Below are 22427 nucleotides of genomic sequence, written 5' to 3' on the forward strand. Positions count from 1 at the left end.
CATTAGCTTGGGAGTGCACTCCAACTTCTTAGCTAAATCACAAATTAATTCAATTGGATACTATGAGAAGATCTCCGCATGCGAAGCTACTTCAGCTTAGAAGGTTATATGATTGATATCTGTATAGAATCCACAGTGTTTAGTTATATGATTGATGCTAAACTTACACGCTTGCTGCCTGGATTTTGGATCCATTTTGCTTTCCGGTTGAAGTGGAGAGATGGCGACTGAGTCCTGTATACTTATGTTGTGCAAGATATGGACATACATGATTGGAAGATAAGATAATTCTAGTTCAATTTTAAATTAGGAGAATCTTGATAGCTCGAATCCAGGTTAGTCTTATATTTTGTTACTTCTAGAGAAGAGAAATTTCATAGGCTGCTCTTAAGTCACGTGAAATGTTCGATGTGCCACGAAACAGTTGGGAATTGGGGCAACAGATAGAAGTTGCTAAGATATATGGGAGAAAAGTATAAGTTAAGAAGCATCATGTGAATGTGATGTTTTAGCCAACTGATATCTTGTGGAGTTTTTGTGTTTTTCCATTGAGTAAAGAACGTTTTGTAATCTTTTGAAGTTTCACATATTTATAAAGAAGCTACCAGTGCTGCTGATTGGATAGTGATGAGGGGCAAAATGGATCGTCCTACTCCAAACCATCCCATTCCAGCCAAACAGACCTCAGCGCCGATCAGGCCAGACCTCGGTCATGCTGAGAGCCAGTCCGACCTCGGATCTCGCTGAATGTCAGGCCGACCTCGGCCAGATCTCTTCGCTGCCAGGACCTGCAGCGATCCTTGCAGGTAACATAATGACGTCCCGGGCCCGAGCTCGGAGCGTCCTGCAGGATCGACCAAGAGCCGAAGAGGCCCCATCGACCATAGATAACATAATGACGTCTCGGGCCCGAGCTTGGAGCATCCTGCAGGATCGACCAAGAGCCGAGAGGCCCCGTCGACCACAGATAACATAATGACGTCCCGGGCCTAAGCTCGGGGCGCCCTGCAGCGTCGACCAAGAGCTGAAGAGACCCCGTCGATCGTAGGTAACGTAATGACGTCCCGGGCCCAGGCTCGGGGTGCCCTGCAAGACCGACCAAGAGCCGAAGAGGCTCCGTCGACCACAGGTAACATAACGACGTCTCGGGCCTGAGCTCGGGGCACCCTACAGGACCGACCAAGAGCCGAAGAGGCTTCGTCGACCGCAGATAACATAATGACGTTTCGGGCCCGAACTCGGGGCGCCCTACAGGACCGACCAAGAGCCGAAAAGGCCCCGTCGACCGCAGGCAATGACACTCCGGCCCGAGCTCGGGGCACCCTACCGAGCATACCTCATAGCCGAGGAGACTAGGCTGATCTCAGAGTCCGCCAAGCCGACGTCACCAAACATGTTGCGGCCCCCAAGAAGGCCTAACCTTAGTGCTCACCAAGCTAACTTCGCCAAGTATATGCTGCGGCCTCCAAGCGAGTCTGACCTCGCCCACGGCCGCATCCACGCGCGCGCGTACACCCGCACACGTGGTCATACATTACAATCTCATCGCACCATGCTTTGCTTGCTGGCCACTCTACGGCCTGTCGACCAGAAGCCATGCCTTACTGCCAAGGGCCATATCTTGCCACCTCTGTCAGCGCCATATCGTTCACAAGAACGGCCCACACCGTGTGCCTCAAGCAAGCCTGGCTGCACGCAACCTGGCCATGACCATCTCCTCCTATGATGAGGATGGGCCATACCTCCGCCACCTGGGCATCTTTGCTAAGACTATAAATAGCCCACCCACATCAGGTAACGCTTGGGGATTTTTTGGACCAACAAAGATTCACTCTAATTTAAGCGTCGGAGGGCCTTCACTGGAATCCACTGGTGAGACTTTGTGTAGGTACGCCAGTGTACGGAAGGTGGTGTCCATTCTCCAGTCCGGACGGCGGCTCCTCCGACTCCTCCGGCGTGGTCACCCTCAAACTAGATTTTAACCACAACATATAGTTTCTTGCATGGTGAATTATAAAAGATCTACATTATGGGTTTCCTCAAGTATTCTTTCTATTCATATCGTTAGTATTATGTTTTGTGATTTTGAGGGTTGTAATTATTCTCAATTAATTTATATTATCCAATTAACCAAACAAAAAAATATATATTTTGTAATTTTTTTATGAAGGTTTCAAATTTTCACGGTTACAAATCTCAATCTTCAAAAGAGTTGTAGGTGCTTGGATTATGAAAACAGTGATGCTTTTTCTCCTTCTCCGCTCCTGTGGTCGGATAGGATCGGGAGACGGTGGATATGGGGCCAAAGAGATCGGAGAGGAGATGCGAAAACCGATTGAAGACTGCGATGCCGCTGAGAACGTGAGCTCCGGACGCCAGTGGAAAAGAAATACGCCGCTAGCTCCTACAACACGAACCCATACATAGTGGGCTAAGTCAGCTAGCTAGCCGCTAGCTATCTTTGAGAGGCCTAGCTTTATGTCTCTCTCTACCCGCAACCATAAATGCTCGATCTACTTCATGAAGTGAAATGCGCATTTAATGTAATGTTTCGTGGCTACTTAATCTACCTCATAAGTCAAATGAGCATTTAATGTAACATTACATGTGGAAAAGCAGCACACAGTCCCTAACAAATTTTTGGCCAATTTATTTATTATTTATAATAATACTTTAATATTTTATATATGAGTCACTTGAATCGGATCTGAATTCAGTAAATTCGGATCCAATTCAAAAATAGAATGGATCCAATTTTAGGATCCGATCCGGCTCCATGGTCCTCCAATTCGAATCCAGATCGGATCTAACTGTGGCATGGCGGTTTGGATTAAGAATCAACCCGACCAATTTGAGCCTTAGGCAAAACAGGAACCACGATGAGTAATAATATCTTTCCGCTTGCTTTTGTTTTATAAAACCTGACAGTGACCCCACGAGGGCGTTGTCCCCGTCCCGATAAAAGACGACAACCCCAAAGCCACAAGATGCGGTCTGCCTCTTGTTGGCTTTCGTCGCCGTGCACCACCGATTCAAATCCAACGCAATCTCGACCGTCCGATTAGGATCATAACAAACAGAACAGTCCGATCTCAGCACCAAAATAAATTTAAAACATCAAATAAAAAAAAAAGAGAAGAAAAAACTCCAATTCCTTCACCATTAATGGTTCTAGTTCTCCTAAGATCACAAGATAGGTAGATAGATAAATCTCAGAAAGCAAAGCAAAAACGAAATAAATAAAGAAAAAAAGGAAAGAAAGAAAAGAAATAACACAGAAAGGATGAAAGCAGTGGGATTAGGAAGTAGATTCTTGAGGGTTCCCGTCCTCCGCGTTGGGGGTGAGGGGAGGCTTGCGGCAGAGGATCATGTGCATAGGGGTGAAGATACCGGTCTCGCCGCCGCGGGTGAGGTGGCGGGCGGTTTCGTAGAGCATCTCGTGGACCTCGACGACGCCCTTGGGCGCGATCCGGAGGAAGGCGAGGGCCGAGACGAGGAGGTGGTTCCGCCAGTAGGCGATCCGCCCCATTTTGAGGCGCGTCCACCACGGCCCCGCCGGGGGCCGGGCGAGGTCCCTTTGGTCGAGCACCTCGAAGCCGACCTTCCGCGCGATGGCGGCGATCTCGTCGTGGGCGCGGAGACCCGGGAGGGCGTCCCCCCGCTCGATCCCGTGGATGGCGTCGACGTGGTCGGGGTCGTCGGCGCGGTAGAGCGCGGTGGTGACCCACTCGTAGGAGACGTAGAGGGATCCCGGCTTGAGGACGCGGTGGATCTCGGCGTATACGTCCTCGAGGCGCGGGGCGTGGCAGGTGGCCTCGATGGAGTAGGCGCCGTCGAAGGAGGCGTCCGGGAAGGGCATCTGGAGGAAGTTGCCGCAGACGACCTCGCAGAGGGCGTCGAGGCCGGACTTCTTGTTGTGGGCGCGGGCGCGGCCGACCTGGTACTCGTTGATGGTGATGCCGACGACGTCGGCGCCGGAGCGGGCGGCGATGGCGCGCATGGGCCCGCCGACGCCGCAGCCGACGTCGAGGACGCGCTGGCCAGGGCGGGCGCCGATGAGGTCGGCGACGCGCTCCTCGTGGATGCGGGTGGCGTCGCGGTGGGAGCGGCCGGGGATGGAGGGGGAGAAGTGGAAGCTCTGGCCCCAGCCCCACTCGTAGATGTCGGTCACCAGGTTGTAGAAGGTGTCGACGAAGGCCGGGACATTCTCCGACGACGCCACGGCGGTCTCCTTGGGGCGCCTGAAGAAGGACCAGTACTGCTTGTACTTGTCCTGGACCTTGTCCCGCGTAATCGATCCCATCTTCAGATCCACCGCCCGCTTCCCCTTCACCTCCGCCGACCCCATCACCCACACGAACCAGTAGATCAGCCCCGCCGCCGCCACCGCGGCCGTCCACACCACCGCCACCGTCTCCATCGCCGCCGCCTCTTCCTTTCTCCTTACCCTCCCCACGGATCTTGAGAGAGAAGAAACCACGGAAACGTTAGCGCAACCGAAGGGAAGGGAAGGGAAGGGAAGGGAAATGAACGAACGGGATTCGTTGAGATTTAAGAAGAACATTCCCACGGTAAGATGGTCCGGCGAGACTGTAGAATCACCTGGCCGAAACAAGCAGCTCCTCCCCTCCTGGCTCCTGCCCCTGGTTCAAGCCAGGCGCTTGTGGCTCCGAGCGAGCGAGCGAAGTTGGCCCGGCGGAGCACGGCACGGAGATTGGGCTTATTCTTTCCTGCTATGTACATATTATTATCCGTTATATTCTCTTTCCTTTTACCCCGAGATTCTCAACCTAGAATGCATTTACTTGTATACCACGAATATGACGTGGCGGCCATCCAAGGGCGGATCCAAGTAAAAGAACCAATAACATGACGCCACCTCAGACGAGTGATTCCCAGTGTCTCTATGGCTTCGGTGGGTTATTATTATTGTCATTAATAGCATTGTTATTATTATTTAATTTTTTGAACTCGGTGGGTTGGGAAAGGGCGTTGGTGTGCCGCCGTGCTTTCGGTAAAAGTTTTTACTTTTTCCTTATTTTTCTTCTTTAAATCTCGTGTCACCTGACACCATCACGCGTCAGGTCGGTGCCCCCGCTTTTTACCCCCTCCGCCTTTTTTTTGTTTATGTTAAGATGTGGCTCCTCTACATGCACACGCCGTGGAACAACCGTCGAGATTGGAGATGGCTTCTAGAAGCCCTTCCGACGGTGATGATCGCATCTAGATTGCATCCATTGAACGGCGCCCAAGATCCCATCATGATGCAAGGGTATCTTCTCCCGTGTCCTTGGCTGGCAAAAGGACAGGCACTAAAGGACGGAGAAAGAAGGCAAAGCCCACATCCATCCATGGCGGTAATTGCCAGCGAACATCACGGTATCTTGCCGCCATCCATGGCAGATATCTCGCATGCTCATCCTGAATGCACAATCTGGCCGGCCTGAGTAATGGCTTCAGATATTTGCACGATGGGAAGAGGAGAAGGCCTTATTTGGGGGGCTATTAGTAGTAGGACTTTTTGAAATAGAGCGGTTAGAAATAGAGCTGTTTGAAGTATAATGTTTATAAAAAGCTGTTTGCTGTTTGGTAACTACATTTCTAAAGTGCTGTGGTACTTTAACATGTGTTTGGTAAACAAACTGAGAAAGTACTTTTGTGCGACAAAATGACCATAAAGGACATTACCAGTATTATATAACAGATTATAATAAAATATAATATGTATTAATATATAAATATATAATATAGTATAATATTAATGTAATGTAATATAATATTATTATAATAAGGTAATATAACATTATGTATTATAGAATAATAATTTAATATAATATTAAATTATTAAATAACATATCAATGTATTATGATATAATGTAATATAATATTATATTTATAGTATAATACAATAATAAATATATAAAATATTATAATTATTAGTGTAAATTAATTTTTTATCCTTCTAATAACCATTTATCTCTCTAACAAATAGAGAGAAAGGAAGAAGAAGATTGAGAGGGAAAGAGAAAAGAAAGAGGCGGGATAAGGGTTTTGGGGGGAAAAGTGTGATTTTAAATAAGGGTATTTTGGTTCAAAAAACAGCTTCCCAACAAGTTGAAAACAGCATGTTTGGAAAGCTCCAAATTGGAGCTTCTTCCTAAAAGCTGTTTTATGCTTTTGCGGAAGCTAAAAACAGCTTTTCGAAAATTTTACCAAACACCATTTTTTATCTAAAAGTACTTTTGGAGGGCCAGAAAGTGCTTTTTGGCCCTCCAAAAGCTCTCCCAAACAGGGCTGAAATAGCCTTTCAAGTTAAGCATATATATAGAGAAGCCAGCCGAACGATAAATTAGGAGGAGTGCTTAGAGCATTGCATGATTTATTGTTTTTTAATTTTATTTGATGTATTCGTACTCGAAATTTAGCCAAAAAAAAATTAAACCATCTGGCCATACATACTGACCCTACACCAAGTGCACCATCTGACTGTACATCATGCCATTTGACTTTATCTTTGCTCTATAAATCTCATTTTTCTTGCCATGCTGCCTTTCGATTAGAGCACAAATTTTTGTTGTGATGTCTACGAAAAGCGAAACAATCAGGGAGTGGAAACCCTTGGTGTGTCATCACTTTTCGAATCTGATCTATGATCTATTAGCATGATGTGATATATGTGTCTCATTGTGGACATGATGCAAATCATGTGCTATCAACTTGGAAAAATCAGGAAGTGACCACTAAAAGGTTTTAGGACAATTCTGGTGTTTTACGAGATATATAAATAGCTTGAATAATGTTAAATGCTATACAATATGACAAACAAATATCATTTTGTCAGATAATTTTTTTCTTAAAAAAAAGAAGCAAAGTTTCAATGATTTATGTGCCATTATTATCTTAAAAGGTACCAATTATCTGCTCCTATAATTATTAGAAAATAATAGACATAACACACTAACAAAATCGGAATGAATTATTAGGTTATAATTGCTCATAGTGATTTCATTTTGGTATCAATTGCAGATATAAAAACTACTATAAGAATATGAGGCAGCATTGTGGCTTTCAAGTGGCTTCACTGCTTGTCTAATGCACTGTTTTTCTGATAAAGATTTTGTCTCCATTTGCATCGGTTTTGCTGTTGAACCGTGCCAGCATGCTGGATGGATTAATTTAATTGAAATTCATCTAATTTATCATGAACTTGGGAGATAAGATTAGGGTGGGTCCTTCCTTTTATAATGAGCTAGTCTAATGCCAATTTATGTGTTTAAAAGTTGGAGGGATTTTATTGGTATTTGCGGGGTGAGGTGAGATGGGAATGTCCATGGAGCTTGGACAATTAGTCTCTTGGGATAGAGGGGGGCACATTGAGAACACATGACGGGTGACAAGCATGTTAAGCACTGGATGCTGCACATCTCCAGAGGTCCGCTATTAGAAAATAGACGATCATCAAATAATGTGCACTGTATATCATATGGCATGTGCTTATGGACTATTTTGTTTGATGACTGTCTATCTATTAAAGGCAGCCATCCACAACTGCATGATACTTTGTGGTGTTGTGCGTGCACTGTGGAGGATTCGTGCTCTTAAAAAAAAGGTCTGGAATCATAAGGACAAGCATATACTGTCATGCATAACAACATGTTCTAAATTGTTGAAGACTATTATTTATTCTTGAATAAAAAAGAGTGCTTGATGGATCCCTAGTGGAGGCCGATTAGGACTGCCATGTTTTGGGCATATTTTAAGTTAATGGTAAGAGTATATTTCAGACCTGAAAATGTTCATTTATTCAATCGGCTTCTATCACATTAGATTCAATATTTGAATTGATCTAGGTGTAGTTTTAGTTTATCTTTTCGGTATTTGATTTTGTTGGTAGGTACAAATTAGAAAAGAGGAGTGAAAGCTAAAATATATAAGAATAAAATAAGGTTCCAGAGCAAGGAAAGAAGGGAAGAAACAAGAGCCTAGCTCAAAGCTGAAACCTATTCAAGATGAGTAATTTGTTCTAGCTTTCCACTCATGCGATGGGATTGCTGGCTAATAAATTTTTTTGATAAATCATTAAATAAGTTTTTGAAGAAAGAATATGTCCATCCAAGTATCCATCTTGTTTAATGAAAATCGACACAACCGGTTAGTCCATCCTACTATCTGCTATCCCAATCTGTACCTTCCTAATTTTACATCTTCTTCCATAAAAGTAGATTTTTTTTAATAAATTAAATAAATTAAACTATTCGAGTATAAATACATCCATCGAAATCTAAAAATAAAATATTCAAAAATTGAGTAAGAAGATCTCTTGTGTTGTCCCAAAAGCTTGGAACCTCTTAATATTGTACCTAAATTGATCTGGGCAATTGGCATGATAATCATGATTCGAAGGGCTCCGCTGAGATAAATGAGCATCGTGTAGGTCGAGCCCGTCCAATCACAATCATCATCGGCCATGATTGGAGAATCGGCCCTCTCCAATTCAGATACGAACCTGAGAGGATCATGACTCCCGTCTCGATCATTACCGATTGATCAAGGCATCCGATGAACCCTTCATCAAAATTCGTTGGGAATTAGAGAATTTCAATTGCTCTAGTTGTTCTTTAATGAAATGTTGCAGTCAATTAACAAATTTACTGGAAAAAGAATCAGCAATCTGTGTTCACATGCGCAGGTAAGGTTGTTGTTCCTCACATGAATCTTCTCAATTGACATTGGATCCAGAGCAGGGGAGAATGACTTCATTTCATGGAACAGGGAGCTTTTTTTTTTTTTTGAGTAGTAAAATTCTCTGTTCCATGAATTTGGAATGGAGAAAGCAGGGAGAGGAGAGACAGAGTCACATGGATGGAGTTGATCCATCTTTCATAACCTGGCATTTGTTAGCAGCCCCAGCTCTGGAGAAAACTAGTTGGTCTTCCTAATAAACCAAGCCAAAATTTCCTACTTTTTGTGCAAAATACTTCCTAGTTGGCAATGAGATTAATGAATTGTTTGGAATCAATTGCTTACTCTCCCCTGGAAGGCTAAAAAAGTTGCACAATTAGATAAGCCATTATCCCTTAGGATGCTTTCCCCAACTCAAAGCTTGAGATCAATTTCTACTAAACAATTCTTCTTGAAGCAGAGTATATGAGAAAAGATTTTTTTTTTTTTTTGGAATCTCCTGATCCCTCCTGTAGATTAATACATCACAGAATCCTAAGTATATTTACTGTACTATTCCAAAGATGATTAATATTAATGTACATATTGTTATAACAAACAGCACAAGATACAGAGAATACACATATATCTTTCATATATTCTCTCTGTTCCCATATTTTTCCATGTCCCATGATAATTTTTTGCCATGATCTTTGTAAAATACAAATTCAATAGTGGCGCATGCTGCTTCTTTTTTTTTTTATCAATAAATCAGGGAAGAAGAATACCATGTCTTTCAAGCATGAATTCCCCAAAAAATTCCTCAAGTAATCCTTACCCCTTGGTATCTAAGGATCTCCCCTATGAGCTCCCCCTTCCCTGACCCAACGTACCTCCCACATATCTTTCCATCACTTATAAACAAGAAGGTTGGGACCTCCACCACGTCCATGTCTTTCAAAAACTCCATGCAACTGTCGTTCTCGTCGCCGTTCATCCTCGCGAACACGACGGCGTCTGCCATCGACCTCGACAACTTGATCACCGTCGGGTAGACCTTCACGCACGGCCCGCAGTGCTTCAGCCCGACGTCGAGCACCACCAGCTTCCCCTCCTTCCCCCGGTTTTCGTCGATCAGCGCCTCGACGTCTTCCCGGCAGTGGAGCTGCACCACCCCGGAGTGGTTGTCGCCGTAGTAGAGCACGTCCCCGACCAGCTGGTCGGGGCCGATGCCCTCCTCCTCGTGGACCTTCTCCATGCCCTTGTAGAAGGTGAAATGGGGGACCTTGTCGACGCCCTCGCGCCGGCAGAGCTCGCGGGTCTCGTCGGACTCGTCGCCCATGACGAGGAGGAAGTTGACGTCGCTGCACGTGCGGCTGAGCTCCACGATGCAAGGGTAGATGCGGCGGCTGTTGGGGCTGTGGCTGGCGGCGTACTCGACGACCACCAGCTTGTTCTTGGCCGACCGGAGGGCGGCGTCGAACTCGTCGATGGTGTGGACTTGATGAACTCGCTCGTCTCTCCCGACGGGGGGTTTCTGGGTGCCGCTTGTCGCGGCGGTGGCGCGAGGGAAGAGAGGGAGCTGCCGGGGGGATGGTGGAGATCTTTTCTTGGTGGAGAGGAAGAGGAAGGTGGAGGAAGAGAGGTATGGGTCTGATTTGGAGAAGGAGGGGAGGGAGGATGGGATTTTGGATAAGAAGGTGGCTATGGAAGCCATGGGAGAGAAGGGTGAGGTTTGGTGTGGTTTTTGGAGGATGAGGCCACAGGAAGAGGAGGAGGGGAGGGTGGGTTGAAGATAATAATTGGGTTTGGAGTTCAAGGTCATGAGTTTTCCGCTCCTTGTATTTGTGGTTGGTGTTCGAGTTTGCATGGATATTTTGCCCCCTCTTTTGTCTTCTTTTTGGAGCTATTCAGCTTTTCTCAAGTCAAAGCTCATACTAAATCGTAGAAGGCGATTCAAGGCTTTAGGTTGTGTAATGTGGAACTTACCGTTTCCCCTTGCTTGGAATATTTTCACTTTGTCGCTATTCGGAGGTTTGGATACAATTTTCGAGATTTTCTCACACTGATGTAAGGTTATCTACCATCCACGTTGTCTCATTAGTCTCCACTATCGTGACCCCAATTGCCATGCTGCATTGTGCATATCTATCTAGCTCACTGGATGGCCTTTTGTAATAGGATCAATACACACACACACACACACACACACACACACACACCCCATTTCTACATTTTATACTCTTGGAAAGTCCTTAAAGGTTCATTTAATAAAATTGAAAAGAATATATAAGCTCGTAGATCCTAATAAAAAAGGCACATTATAAAATTAATCTTAGAAATTCATATAATACTGCAAATAGAGCACATTATGATCGAATATCAGGATAGAACGGTCCACCTAAGGCTACTTTTAATAAATAATTAATCGACAATATAAGTCTCCTCTTTTCAAAATAAAGCGATCCTCTTTTTTTTTAATGATGTACATTTAGCGAAGAAAATATGAATGATTGAGACAAGGTTCACCGAACCAGTACCAAAGGGGATACCGACTAGCAATCGGTTTAGTACGATATCGGTCCATACCGTACTGTTCTAGAATGAACCGACAGGAAAAGTTTGAGAGGAATGAGAGAGGGGGGAAAGGGAGAAAAGGAAGGAGGGAGGGGGAGAGGGGAAGAAATCGTAACCCTAATCCAATCTCGAGAGAGAGAGATGGAGGGAGGGGAAGGGAGAAGGAGAGAGAAAGACTTACACGTTAGGGGCAAAGAGCATAGTATTTAAGATTGAGGGGCACGGGGGCACTTTTGAAAGAGTTCCGAGCTAGGAGGTGCTTGCTCGATTTTCCGAGCTAGCAAGGGCGCTCGTTAAATTTATTCAAGCTAGAGAGTTGAACCGAAATAAATAGCTGAACTATGTTGGTCACCGATCAATCCAATTTGGTACATTTTGAATCAGCTAGTTTTGCAAATCTTGAATTGAGAATATGTTTAAGTCAAATAAATTTCTTAATATAATACACTATAATTATAAATGAATTTTCTATATTGTAGGAGAGAAAGGATATAAATCTGTATGTACCTTTGGCAATCGTAAAAGAAAATTTACATGATAGAATTATAGACATATAGTTTTGTCTATGTTAGCCTATATCACTGTTATTATAGAGCACAAACTAGTAATCTCATAACTATTACATTGCCACTATCTAAAAGTTGTTAAGTTATTATTTTGGATGCATTATTATTCACATTTCAATAATTATTATATGCAAGAGTCATGTCTACGTTTGTATATGGAAACAATCCATCTAAATAGAAATTACATGATCGAATCATAAGTGGGAAACACATATATACTTGTAGCAACTTGCTACCTCCACCTTGTTTCCAGCACTATAATTGATGCACTTTAGTTGAGAATCCTGTAGCTATAGCATGCGAAAGCCATACTTTTTGAGGCAAAATAGTTTGCATTTGAGGACAATCACATGAAAGAGCCATGCAACTTTGTGATAATTATTATCGTTTTGAAGAAAATTACCATCATAGAGCAACTGATGTGAGTATGGCTTAGATTTCAATGACTTCTCACCACCATCACAAATGCATGGCAAATTGCAATCTAATAGTCATTGCATATAATGGCAAGCAAACTCGGATTCGGCGGAATCTCATTTTTTGGTAGTACGAAGGGGGAATTGGCCCAAAAATTGATAGAGGTAAAGACGCAGCCGGGCGCCGGCGGCTTATTTAAGACCTGAAAATGAAGGAAGCTGTACGGATTTGCTCTTCCAGCAAAGAAGCCACTTTAGAAAGAAATCGTTTTAAACAAAGAGAAAGAAGAAAGAAGAAAGAAGAAGGATGACGTTAAATTAAAAGAAAGAACCGCCTCTTCTTGATAATTATTTACTTCCGTAAATGCACAAATGCTGATACTATGAAAATGCCTTGCCATGAAAATTTAAAACTTTGTGGAATATTAAATTTAAAACAAACTTTGCCATGAAAATGTAGATGGCAGCTTAGATTGCAAGAAGATACCAGTATATATCATGAATACACAATGGCTAGAAATTTATAGTCATCATATAATAGAATTAATAATGCCTCTGTGTGATTGCTGCTATTGTAAAAGCAAAACAGTAGGCACTCCAGTTGCTATTGCATGAAAGTGCCATCACTTTATACCTGTGCTAAGGCTTTTGCTACGGTACTCCAAAGTGCCTCTGTGTGATTGCTGCTATTGTAAAAGCAAAACAGTAGGCACTCTAGTTGCTATTGCATGAAAGTGCCATGTTCACTTTTATACTTGTGTAAAGGCTTTTGCTACGGTACTCTAAAGAGCATTTTTATCCTTTTACCGTGGCTCTATTTCTAGCCATCCAGTTCAATGCGGACGGCTTGGATTTATCTACTGGAGACTAGTTGTAGCTTGTTATGTACATGGTTGGTACGGTAAATACCTCAAACTTCACGGTCATTTTCATACTAAAAAAGGTGGCAGGCCTGATAATTATATCGAACTATAAAGAGGCCAAGGAGGAGAAGAAGAAGAAGAGGCAAGAGATGCCAAGGTAGTGGGCAGGCGAAGTGGGCATCAGTGACGGCGGAGGTGGCAAAATTTCCTAAATACTCTCATGAAATGGATGGTCAAGATATCTCGTATCTTTTTATAAAGTAATATAAAAGAGTACCATAGCAAAACTCTTATGGAAAACAATTGGTATAACGAAAACCTTTATTTTGAAATTGCATCCTCAATTTAGAATCTACCAACCTTGCCACCTCTATCATTGTAGATGCATGATGTTTGGCAATCATCAAAAACAGCCATACCCTTGTGCAATAGATTTTATATCCATGCAATACAACCAGCATTCCTATAGCCATTAAATAATCAAGGTATTTAGGAGCTATCTTTTGGACATGCATCTTGAACTCGCATGGAACACACAAGTTGTTTGTCATTGGAAAAAATGGAAGGCCATGTCACGAGATATGGTGTTTCTTCGGATGATTTCTTTCAACTCTAGGATTTGCCATTTTTTTCTTTATTCAATATACTAAGCACGCTACGTACATCGGAATAGTACATAACATGTAGCTTCAACAGAACCTTGGATCCGGTCCACAGGACTCACTCACAGCGTAGCTTGTTCTGGTGGTCAGGGAGTGGGTCCAAGTTGTACAACAAGTGGGACCCATGCCGTTCTCAATACCAAATTGCCCGGGGCCCACCGTTCCTGGCATTTGGAAAGGAGGTCAGTGGCAACGTGCTTGCCCCGATTATAATCAAAATGGACAAGGGAGCAGGCACCTTGCACCCTTGCCTTCTTCTATCCCTTGAATGTTACATCCTACCTAACAAGATTAAGTGACATTATATTCCATTGTATATTAAGGTTTCCTTAAAGAATAAACCCTTCTTTTGTTAATATTTATGTCATTATTCTTCTAAAATGTAATTTGCTTTTATATGTGGGTGAGTAAAGTTGCTTTATTATAACCTAGCTAGATCATGTATTCGAAATATGGAAACAATATTTTTGTAGGTGAAGGATTGCATATATCTGAGACTATCTAGAATAAATGAATATTATTATTTTGTGACAAACAATAATGCGAGGTAATGGTATGATGCAAGTAGTAGGATAGGAAGTTATATATGTTTGAACTTTTTTATTCTTCCTTGGATGTATGTGTCTGATGACTCATTTGATTTATGGAAATAAAAAAGGACAAAAAGTATGGTAAACAGAAAGATGGAGAAATATTACATATTTGGTTGGAGTTTTTAAATGAGAAAGATGAAAAAATGGCATTTTCATGGAAATAAGATTCTCATATTATATGGAAAAGAAAAATCTATATGGGATATAGAAAAGTTCGGTGGGAATAAAATAAGATCTTTTCCTTCATTGAGAGCATAACTAGTGTTTTACACAATTTTTTTTGAAAAATAGATGCTTAACTAAAATAAGTTATTCTAGAACGTGCTATTTTTCGATGGTTAACTAAAATACAAAAATCACCTCTTCAAGTATTATACATAAGGGTATATCAGCTTTCTAAAAAAATTTATTTCAGTGATAAATTTTTTTTTTGATGAACCAAACGAGTTGTAGGAGACTTATGCAAATTGAGAATCTTGTTGAAGAGAATCCTGCAAATTAAGTTATGTTTGAACTATTTCATTCTTCCTTGGATGCATATGGTCCTTCAATATTAACCCAAGAACAGAAGGCCTTCAAAACCATTACGTCATAACAGCCATTATTTTTAAATACAAACTTTCATCCTGTCATGACAGGAATTGACCCACCCTAATTGTTTTAGATTTTATAATGCAAGTGTTAAGAAGACGGCACCAACTCGAGCCGAGCAGCGGACGCGTTATCTTACAAGTTGGTGCGTCGGCGTGAGAGTCGTCTCTCCCATGTGAGGAGTCGGTGAGTATAAAAGATAGTTTATGGTTTCCCCTAAATGAATGAATCATTGGCCACCACACCACCCTCCTCCCATTTTAATTATGCTTAGTTTGTCTTAACTAAACTAGTTTTGAATATTGCTTCCCTTCATGATCAATAGAACTATCGAGAACTTGTTTGGTTTGCAAGAAGACAATGAGAAAAATATGGTCAACAAAAAATTAAAGAAGTATCTTATATTTGGATAGAATTTTTAAATGATAGAGATGGAAAAGTATCTTTCTCGTAGGGATAAGATTTCTATGTGTCATTGAAAAAAAAAATCATATGGGATTAAAAAAAGCTCAGTTCTTGCTGGCTGAAAATTTGAATAATTTTTTTAAGAAAATATTTTTAACTTTTAGATAGAATGAGATAAAGTTTTTTCTTTTATTAAGGACGCAGTAGGTATTTTATATAACTTTTCTAAGAAGATAAATGCTTGACGAAATATAAGTTACTTTGAAATGTACCACTTTTTTATGGTCAACCAAACATGCAAAACTACTTTTATAGACATTAGATACTCTCAAATATCAGCTTCTCGGAATAAAATATTACAATAAAAAATTCTTTCCGCGAACCAAACTGAGTTTTAGGAGATATCACAAACATAACCATTACATCACCACTTGGTCTTGCCCCCTCCAAATTTCACAAATTGCTTAACAATTTGTGATCTCTGATTTGTGTACAAAGCATTGCATGCTCCAGAGTATCAGCATTGCATGACTTAATTTGGATACAAAGGGGGGAGCTCCTACGTTCCATGGCTAGGTCAGGCCAGAAGGATTTGGTTTTGCACACGGACAACTAGAGTTGGGCAACGGGCCGTGCCGGGCCGGCCCGGCCCAGGCCCCCCGGGCCCAAATTCTAAGCGGGCCGTGCCTGGCACGGCCCGTGAGGCACGGAAGGCCAGCCCGGCCCGGCCCCCGGCCCCTCTATTGGTGGGCCGGGCCGGGCACGGCACGGCACGGGCCGTGCCAGGCACGGCCCGTAACGGGCGCAAACGGGCCGTGCCAGGCACGGCCCGCAACGTCTCCAGACGGGCCGTGCCTGGCACGGCCCGTAACGGCTCCAGACGGGCCGTGCCTGGCACGGCCCGTCTGGAGAGGGGGAGTGAAAATAGCCGTTTCCAACGGCTATTTTCGTGAAAATGACCCTTTTACCCCTCCCAACAGTCCAATAACGGCTGAATTGAGGGGTATTTTGGGAAAAAAAAATTTTGGGCTTCTATAAATAGCCCATTCCTCCCTCATTCTCACCACACCAAACCTCTCATTCTCTCCTTCTCTACTGCTATTATTTCTCTCTTCAAAGTGCTCTTCTAGCAATTTAATTTTTAGTTTGTTCAAGTGCTACACAAGAGGAGGTTCCTGTTGAGAAGAGAAGGTCGCTTCTGTTGAGAGCACAAGAGGAAGCTCGGAATCTCGGCTCTGCCTCTGCCCTCCGACCCTCTACTCAATTCCTCCTTGCGGTTAGTTTTTATTTTTTGAATTAATCATAGATATGTCATCTTTTGAGGAAAGTCAGTTTGGCATTCCTGTTTCTGAGGGAGAAGAAACTAATCCCCAACCCCCTGTTCCTAGTTCCTCTAGAACTGGTGAACCGAGTGAAGGTCAAACCTCTTCTCGTAAGAGGACTAGTACTGTATGGAATGAATTTGATAGAGTTATGGTTGAGGGAGTCTGGAAAGCTAAATGTAAAAAATGTGCCAAACTTTATAGTTGTAGTAGTAGTGGGGGAACAGGGCATTTAAAAAGACATCAAGAGGGTCATAGGATGCATGATTCTCATGCTCAAACTCAAAGTAGCCTTAATATACAAGGGGGATTACTTGTAGGTAATTTTGCATATAATCATGAAAATCAAAGAAAAGCACTTGTAAAATGGATAGTTAAGGATGAATTACCTTTTAGTTTATGTGAATCTTTTAATTTTGAAGAATATGTTCAATTAAACCTACAACCTGCTTACAAAAGAACTAGTAGGCGTACATTTAGAAGAGTAGCTATGACCAATTTTTTAGCAATGAAACAAAATTTAATTGAAACACTTTCTACTTTAAATGTAAAAATTTCATTAACTTCTGATATTTGGTCAGCATCTGTAGGTAGTAATTGTTTTATTGCCATTACTGCTCATTATATTGATAATGATTGGCAATTAAATAAACGTATTCTTGCTTTTCGTGCTTTTGATTTTCCACATTCTGGGCAACAAATTTCAAATATAATTTATCAAACTGCATGTTCATATAATATTAATGATAAAATTATGTCTATTACTTTTGATAATGCATCTAATAATAATTCTGCTGTTGTATTATTAAAAGACTCATTGCATCCCATATTAGATGGAAATTTACTGCATATTAGATGTGCATGTCATATCTTAAATCTTTCTATTCAAGCTGGCATGGGCATGATTCAAGATGTGATTTCAAAAATTAGAAATGCAGTTTCTTTTATTCATGCTTCTAGATCAAGACTTCAAGAATTTAAGGAATTATGCATAAATCATGGTAAACGTTTTAAAAAATTTAAACTTGATGTAATTACTCGTTGGAACTCCACATATAGCATGATACATGATGCATACCCATATAAAAATTTATTAAGTGCATATATTAATGATCGTGGATTAGGATTTACATTGACTGAAACTGATTGGAATAAAGGAAAAATTTTGGAAGATTTTTTGCTTAGTTTTTATAATGCTACCAATGTTCTTTCTGGTATTTATTACCCTACTTCATGTTCATTTTTACAACAAGCATATATAATTAGTCAAAAATTTGCAGAACATAGATATGATGATGTTTTAATGCCTATTATTCACCTAATGGAATCTAAATGGAATGAGTATTGGGACAGGATATGTCCTATGCATAACTTAGCTGCTGTATTTGATCCTAGAGTTAAATTAAATGGCGTGCTAATTTTACTTGATGCATACGCTGAAAATATGAATCAAGATGCTGAATCTGCTAAAGATGAGGTAAGACAACTTCTTTATGATATTTATGCTATATATGATGAAAAAATTCGTGGATCTAGAACACAAATACAAACCTCTATTCCTCCTTCTAGTAGTTCTCGTTCGTCATCTATTTTTTCATTCATTGCACAGAGAAGACACACACATGCTTCAAGTTCCTCTTCATCTTCTTCATCTTTAAGTAGTGAACTAGAATTTTATTTACGAAATGATCTTCAGTCTGCATATGATGAAAATCAAATAGAGAATCTAGATGTATTATCTTGGTGGAAGAGTGTTAGAAATCAATATCCTGTTATGTCTGCAATTGCACGCGATATTTTAGCTGTGCCGATGTCCACGGTAGCATCGGAATCCGCTTTTAGTGCAGGTCGGCGTGTTCTTGACGAAAAGAGAAGTAGGATGACGGGCGAAACGGTGGAGATGCTTCTCTGCTTCAAGGATTGGCTGGATGCTGAGGCAAGACTTCAAGATAAAGGTGGACATAATACAACATCCTCTGATGATGATGATACAAACACTACTGAAGACTGAAGACTGAAGACTGAAGACTGAAGAGTGAATACTGATTCACTGAATCACTGATGATTAGTAAGATTTCTTAATTTTTTATAATTGTACATTTTTATTGTATTCTGGAGGTCAGACCAAGGTCCAAACCTCGGCCCTTTCTTAGTTTCTTATTGTATTCTAGAATCTAGAGGTCAGACCAAGGTCCAAACCTCCCTTCATGTACCATTTTGATTTAAATTAATAAACTGGTAGGGGTCTATGCCAAACCCCCCACCATTAAGGTGGCTTTATATTCATAAATCAAGATTTCTTAGTGTTCAATATTTATTAATTTATTAAAAAAATTTTATCGGGCCGAGCCGGGCCCAGGCCCGGACCGTGCCAGGCTCGCGTGCTAGCCCGGCCCAGGCCCTTATGGGCCGTGCCGTGCTGGCCCGCGGGCCGTGCCGTGCTTGGCCCGCGGGCCTAGACCGGGCCGTGCCGGCCCAGGCCCGAAGCGGGCCGTGCCTGGCACGGCCCGCTGGCCAGGAACCTCTAGCCCAGCACGGCCCTATCAAAGGCTGGTGGCACGGCCCGCTTCGTGCCGTGCCGTGCCGGGCCGTGGGCGGCCCGGCCCAGTGCCCATCTCTACGGACAACAACCAAAACATTCGTGTCCAACTAAAGGATAATCCCTCTTGGAAGTAATTCTTGTTTGATCTCTCATAGAATCACTTAATTCTGAGTGAATGATCAAACTTAAAACTTAAGCGATCCAACTATATTAAGTTTCTAGAATTATCCTTATGAAAAAAGTATTTTATTTTTGTATTATTGATATTCTTGTTTATATAATTATGAATATATAATATATAAAATGTTATCTTTTTTGACAATTTCTTTGTGAGTTACTTAATATTTATTGATTTTAAGAGGGGAGGAGGGGGGCCAACATCTCAGGTGTACTATAATTATAGAATACCTTATTCTCACGAATTACTGACAAAAATTCATTGGTGGGGAGCGTCGACTACACTCCGGCTTTTTATTTTTATATATTATTTAATTACTTTTGTGCATGAATTCACTTGAGCCACAAGTCTACTTGGAGGATTGAAAATTTATATGAACAAGCTTCTAAGCCTCCATGGTGCTTGGCCATTGGTGACCAATAAAGAAATGCATCTTATACATATTTTTATTGTTCATTGAAAAATCACTAGTAAAGTGAATAACTAATGCACCCGCTCATCGAAACAATACTAATGAAGTATATATCTACAGCATTACTTGTACATGCTAGATTTTCATTAGCTATGCAGCTTTGAATTCCTATAATTAGACCTATGGTGTGATAATTTTTTTTTTCTAAAATCAATGACTCGAACCTAGGTTATTGGTACCAACCTCCAATAACTTTATCAACTGCACTAGTTGGCCAAAGATTATCGGGTGGATTCCCATAGAATATGCAACCTCATCTAATTCACCAACTTGAAACATGCTTCATTGATATTTTTTTGTTTTTTAACCTATCAAATCTTCGACATGTATCCATGGGTTCTACAAAATTTGCTACTCAATCGACCAGGTGAAATTATGACATATGAAAGAGAAGATCCAGATTCAATTGGCCTCTCATTTCTCAAAATCTACCATGATGGTCTCCAAGTTACAGGAATTAATTAAGCTCCTACAACATGGATTGCCAAGGATCTGCTGTTGCTATTTTGCCTGTCTCCCGCCATTAGCACTAAACCATGCCTCTACTCACAACTTAAACCCAACTAAGATGCACCCATCGGATGGGTTTAATGATGAGGCTTTTGATCTTGTCATTTTCAGTATGGTTTTAATTAGGACACCCTAAGTAATAGCAACTCGACACGGAACACGTAAGACTTCAAAGCAATCTCAAGAGAAGCATGTGAGGTTGGGACCATCTGCATCACCTAACGCAGTCTTAAACCAATTCATAGCAACCTAACTCTGAACACTTTTTCTTTATTGACAGATACATTTCATACAAAGTTTTCAAGTCTCAGCTTTTCTTCAACAGTTAGCTATGAGCTGGCTCGTTTCTTATATAGTTATATATAAGCCGAAGTCCCATGGGAGAAGGTGTTGGTTCGTTGCAGGCTTGATTAAAAATTGAAAGAAGAGATGGAGAAGGAGATGGAGCAGAAGTTGGCCAAAGAGAACTCGCCTATGAAGAGAGATGGCCGAATCTTGACAAGGTGTCCCAACCTTAAGATTCTGAGGAGCCTCAGGGCCGCCGAAGCCATCGAGCAGGTGCATGGAGGGAAGGTCGTCGCTCGCGACGACGAGAATGGCGTGGTGAGAGTGAAGATTGTGGTGACCAAGCAACAGCTGAGGCAGATGGTTGCGTCGAGGGGCCGAGGACGGAGCAATGCCGGCCATCGTCCCTTGGCAGCACCGGCGCCGGACGTGGAGCAGTTGATGCATGTACTTAGGAGACGGCACATGAAGAGAGCTGAGGCCGAGAGGGGTTGTAGGAGTGGGTGGAGGCCTAAACTTCAGAGCATCCCTGAGGAGAATTAAGACATAAATATGTTGACAGTTTTAGATCTCCTATTCTTGAGGTTGGCTACAACTTGGGTTGAATCAAGAACATCTGTATAGCTTTGTAATCTTTGTTACAATCTCGTTCGTTGGGGTCTAATGGGATGAGGGATCTGTTTGAAGGCCTTTCTGACATTAGATGTTCTAGTTTGTTTCTTTTTACACTTCTTTTATTTAATCTCTTGATGAAGAAAAAATTGGAGATGTAATGCAGCACTCATCATGGCAGAGCCTTTTGGCTATTTAGAATGAACAGATGTCCAAGGATTAGAATGAAAGAAACTGGTTTCACTGCAGGAAAACTCGTAAAAACTGGCATTTTTTTTAAGGATGCTTAACGTAAAGTAAGCCCTTGATGCTATAGAAAGTGTAACAATTCAGGATGTTACTCAAAAAAGCTTATTTGGATTTTTTTGGTTTTGTATAATTACCCAAGATTTACCTAACAAATAACCGATGTGGGGTTAAATACATGCCCGCACGGGTTCTCATAGAAAACGTAGAAGAAATGCCGGCTATGCAAACATTGAAATGGAAATTATAGTAAAAGAATGGAGAGGAAACCTTTTCTAAAGCTTGATTTGAGAAGGGAGGAGGGAGGAGCTTTTTTGTGTCAGATACTTGAACAAAGACCTAATTATCATTGGATCTATGATGGAGTAGTCCTCCATTGTCCAATATGTGGTAGAGAGGTGCATCTTTACTGGACCATGGTGTAGCATTCTGTCACCAGATTGGTGACCGTGCGGTCCATTGTAACAAATTCATGGTTATATATATATATATATATATATATATATATATATATATATATATATATATATATATATATATATATATATATATATATATATATATATATATATATATATATATATATATGGAGTAGCAAGGAAGACATCAATCATCGGAGGGCGACTTCATAAAATCAATTATGTTGTCATTAAAAAATTTGGTGACGTGATTTTGATCATTATGAGATCATCACATGTACCTCCATCGCCGATACTTTCAAGTTGACATAATAAATATTGTCACTTATAACCACCTAGATCCAGCGGTAGAGAGCTGGGGTGGTGATGAGGCGTCGAGGAGAAGGGGAACGATAGAGAAGAGGTGGATTATGCCTTTTATAAAGAAGTGTTAGAGTTTGGTTAAAATATTAATGAGAGGTAATCTTTTTAATGTAAAAATTTATGCCTTTTATAATCTATCCTTCC

General features: G+C 41.5%; 3 protein-coding genes across 4 annotated transcripts; 1 reads left to right on the top strand and 2 right to left on the bottom strand.

Annotated features, from left to right (window-relative positions):
- Positions 1-3122: 3122 nt before the first annotated feature.
- On the bottom strand, positions 3123-4912 carry LOC120103782 (24-methylenesterol C-methyltransferase 2-like). Of its 2 annotated transcripts, none has more exons than XM_039122663.1 (2): positions 4571-4912; positions 3123-4460 (listed from the first exon to the last, which is right to left on the bottom strand). In XM_039122663.1, the coding sequence occupies exons 1-2, from the start codon at positions 4741-4743 to the stop codon at positions 3299-3301; spliced, it is 1335 nt and encodes a 444-aa protein (XP_038978591.1). In that variant the 5' UTR covers positions 4744-4912; the 3' UTR covers positions 3123-3298. The 2 variants fall into 2 exon arrangements, with proteins under 2 accessions (XP_038978591.1, XP_038978592.1); XM_039122664.1 differs by having other exon boundaries at positions 4603-4720.
- Positions 4913-9226: 4314 nt separating this feature from the next.
- LOC103703827 (thioredoxin-like protein CDSP32, chloroplastic) lies at positions 9227-10462 on the bottom strand. Its single transcript, XM_008786836.4, has one exon. The coding sequence runs from the start codon at positions 10376-10378 to the stop codon at positions 9485-9487; it is 894 nt and encodes a 297-aa protein (XP_008785058.1). The 5' UTR covers positions 10379-10462; the 3' UTR covers positions 9227-9484.
- A 10256-nt stretch (positions 10463-20718) lies between these two features.
- Positions 20719-21460, top strand: LOC103703826. The gene has a single exon (XM_008786835.4). It carries the CDS (start codon positions 20788-20790, stop codon positions 21184-21186), a length of 399 nt encoding a protein of 132 aa, XP_008785057.1. The 5' UTR covers positions 20719-20787; the 3' UTR covers positions 21187-21460.
- The last annotated feature ends 967 nt before the right edge of the window (positions 21461-22427 follow it).

The sequence above is a fragment of the Phoenix dactylifera genome, unplaced genomic scaffold (genome assembly GCF_009389715.1).
Source record: "Phoenix dactylifera cultivar Barhee BC4 unplaced genomic scaffold, palm_55x_up_171113_PBpolish2nd_filt_p 001656F, whole genome shotgun sequence".
NCBI classification, from domain to species: Eukaryota; Viridiplantae; Streptophyta; class Magnoliopsida; order Arecales; family Arecaceae; genus Phoenix; species Phoenix dactylifera.

Coding starts and splice junctions, on each gene's coding strand:
- LOC103703827 (XM_008786836.4), bottom strand. CDS start 10,378: ATGGCTTCCATAGCCACCTTCTTATCCAAAATCCCATCCTCCCTCCCC.
- LOC120103782 (XM_039122663.1), bottom strand. CDS start 4,743: ATGTACATAGCAGGAAAGAATAAGCCCAATCTCCGTGCCGTGCTCCGC. Junction 4,461..4,570: donor TCTCGCCGGACCATCTTACC/GTGGGAATGTTC, acceptor TTCTCTCTCAAG/ATCCGTGGGGAGGGTAAGGA.
- LOC103703826 (XM_008786835.4), top strand. CDS start 20,788: ATGGAGAAGGAGATGGAGCAGAAGTTGGCCAAAGAGAACTCGCCTATG.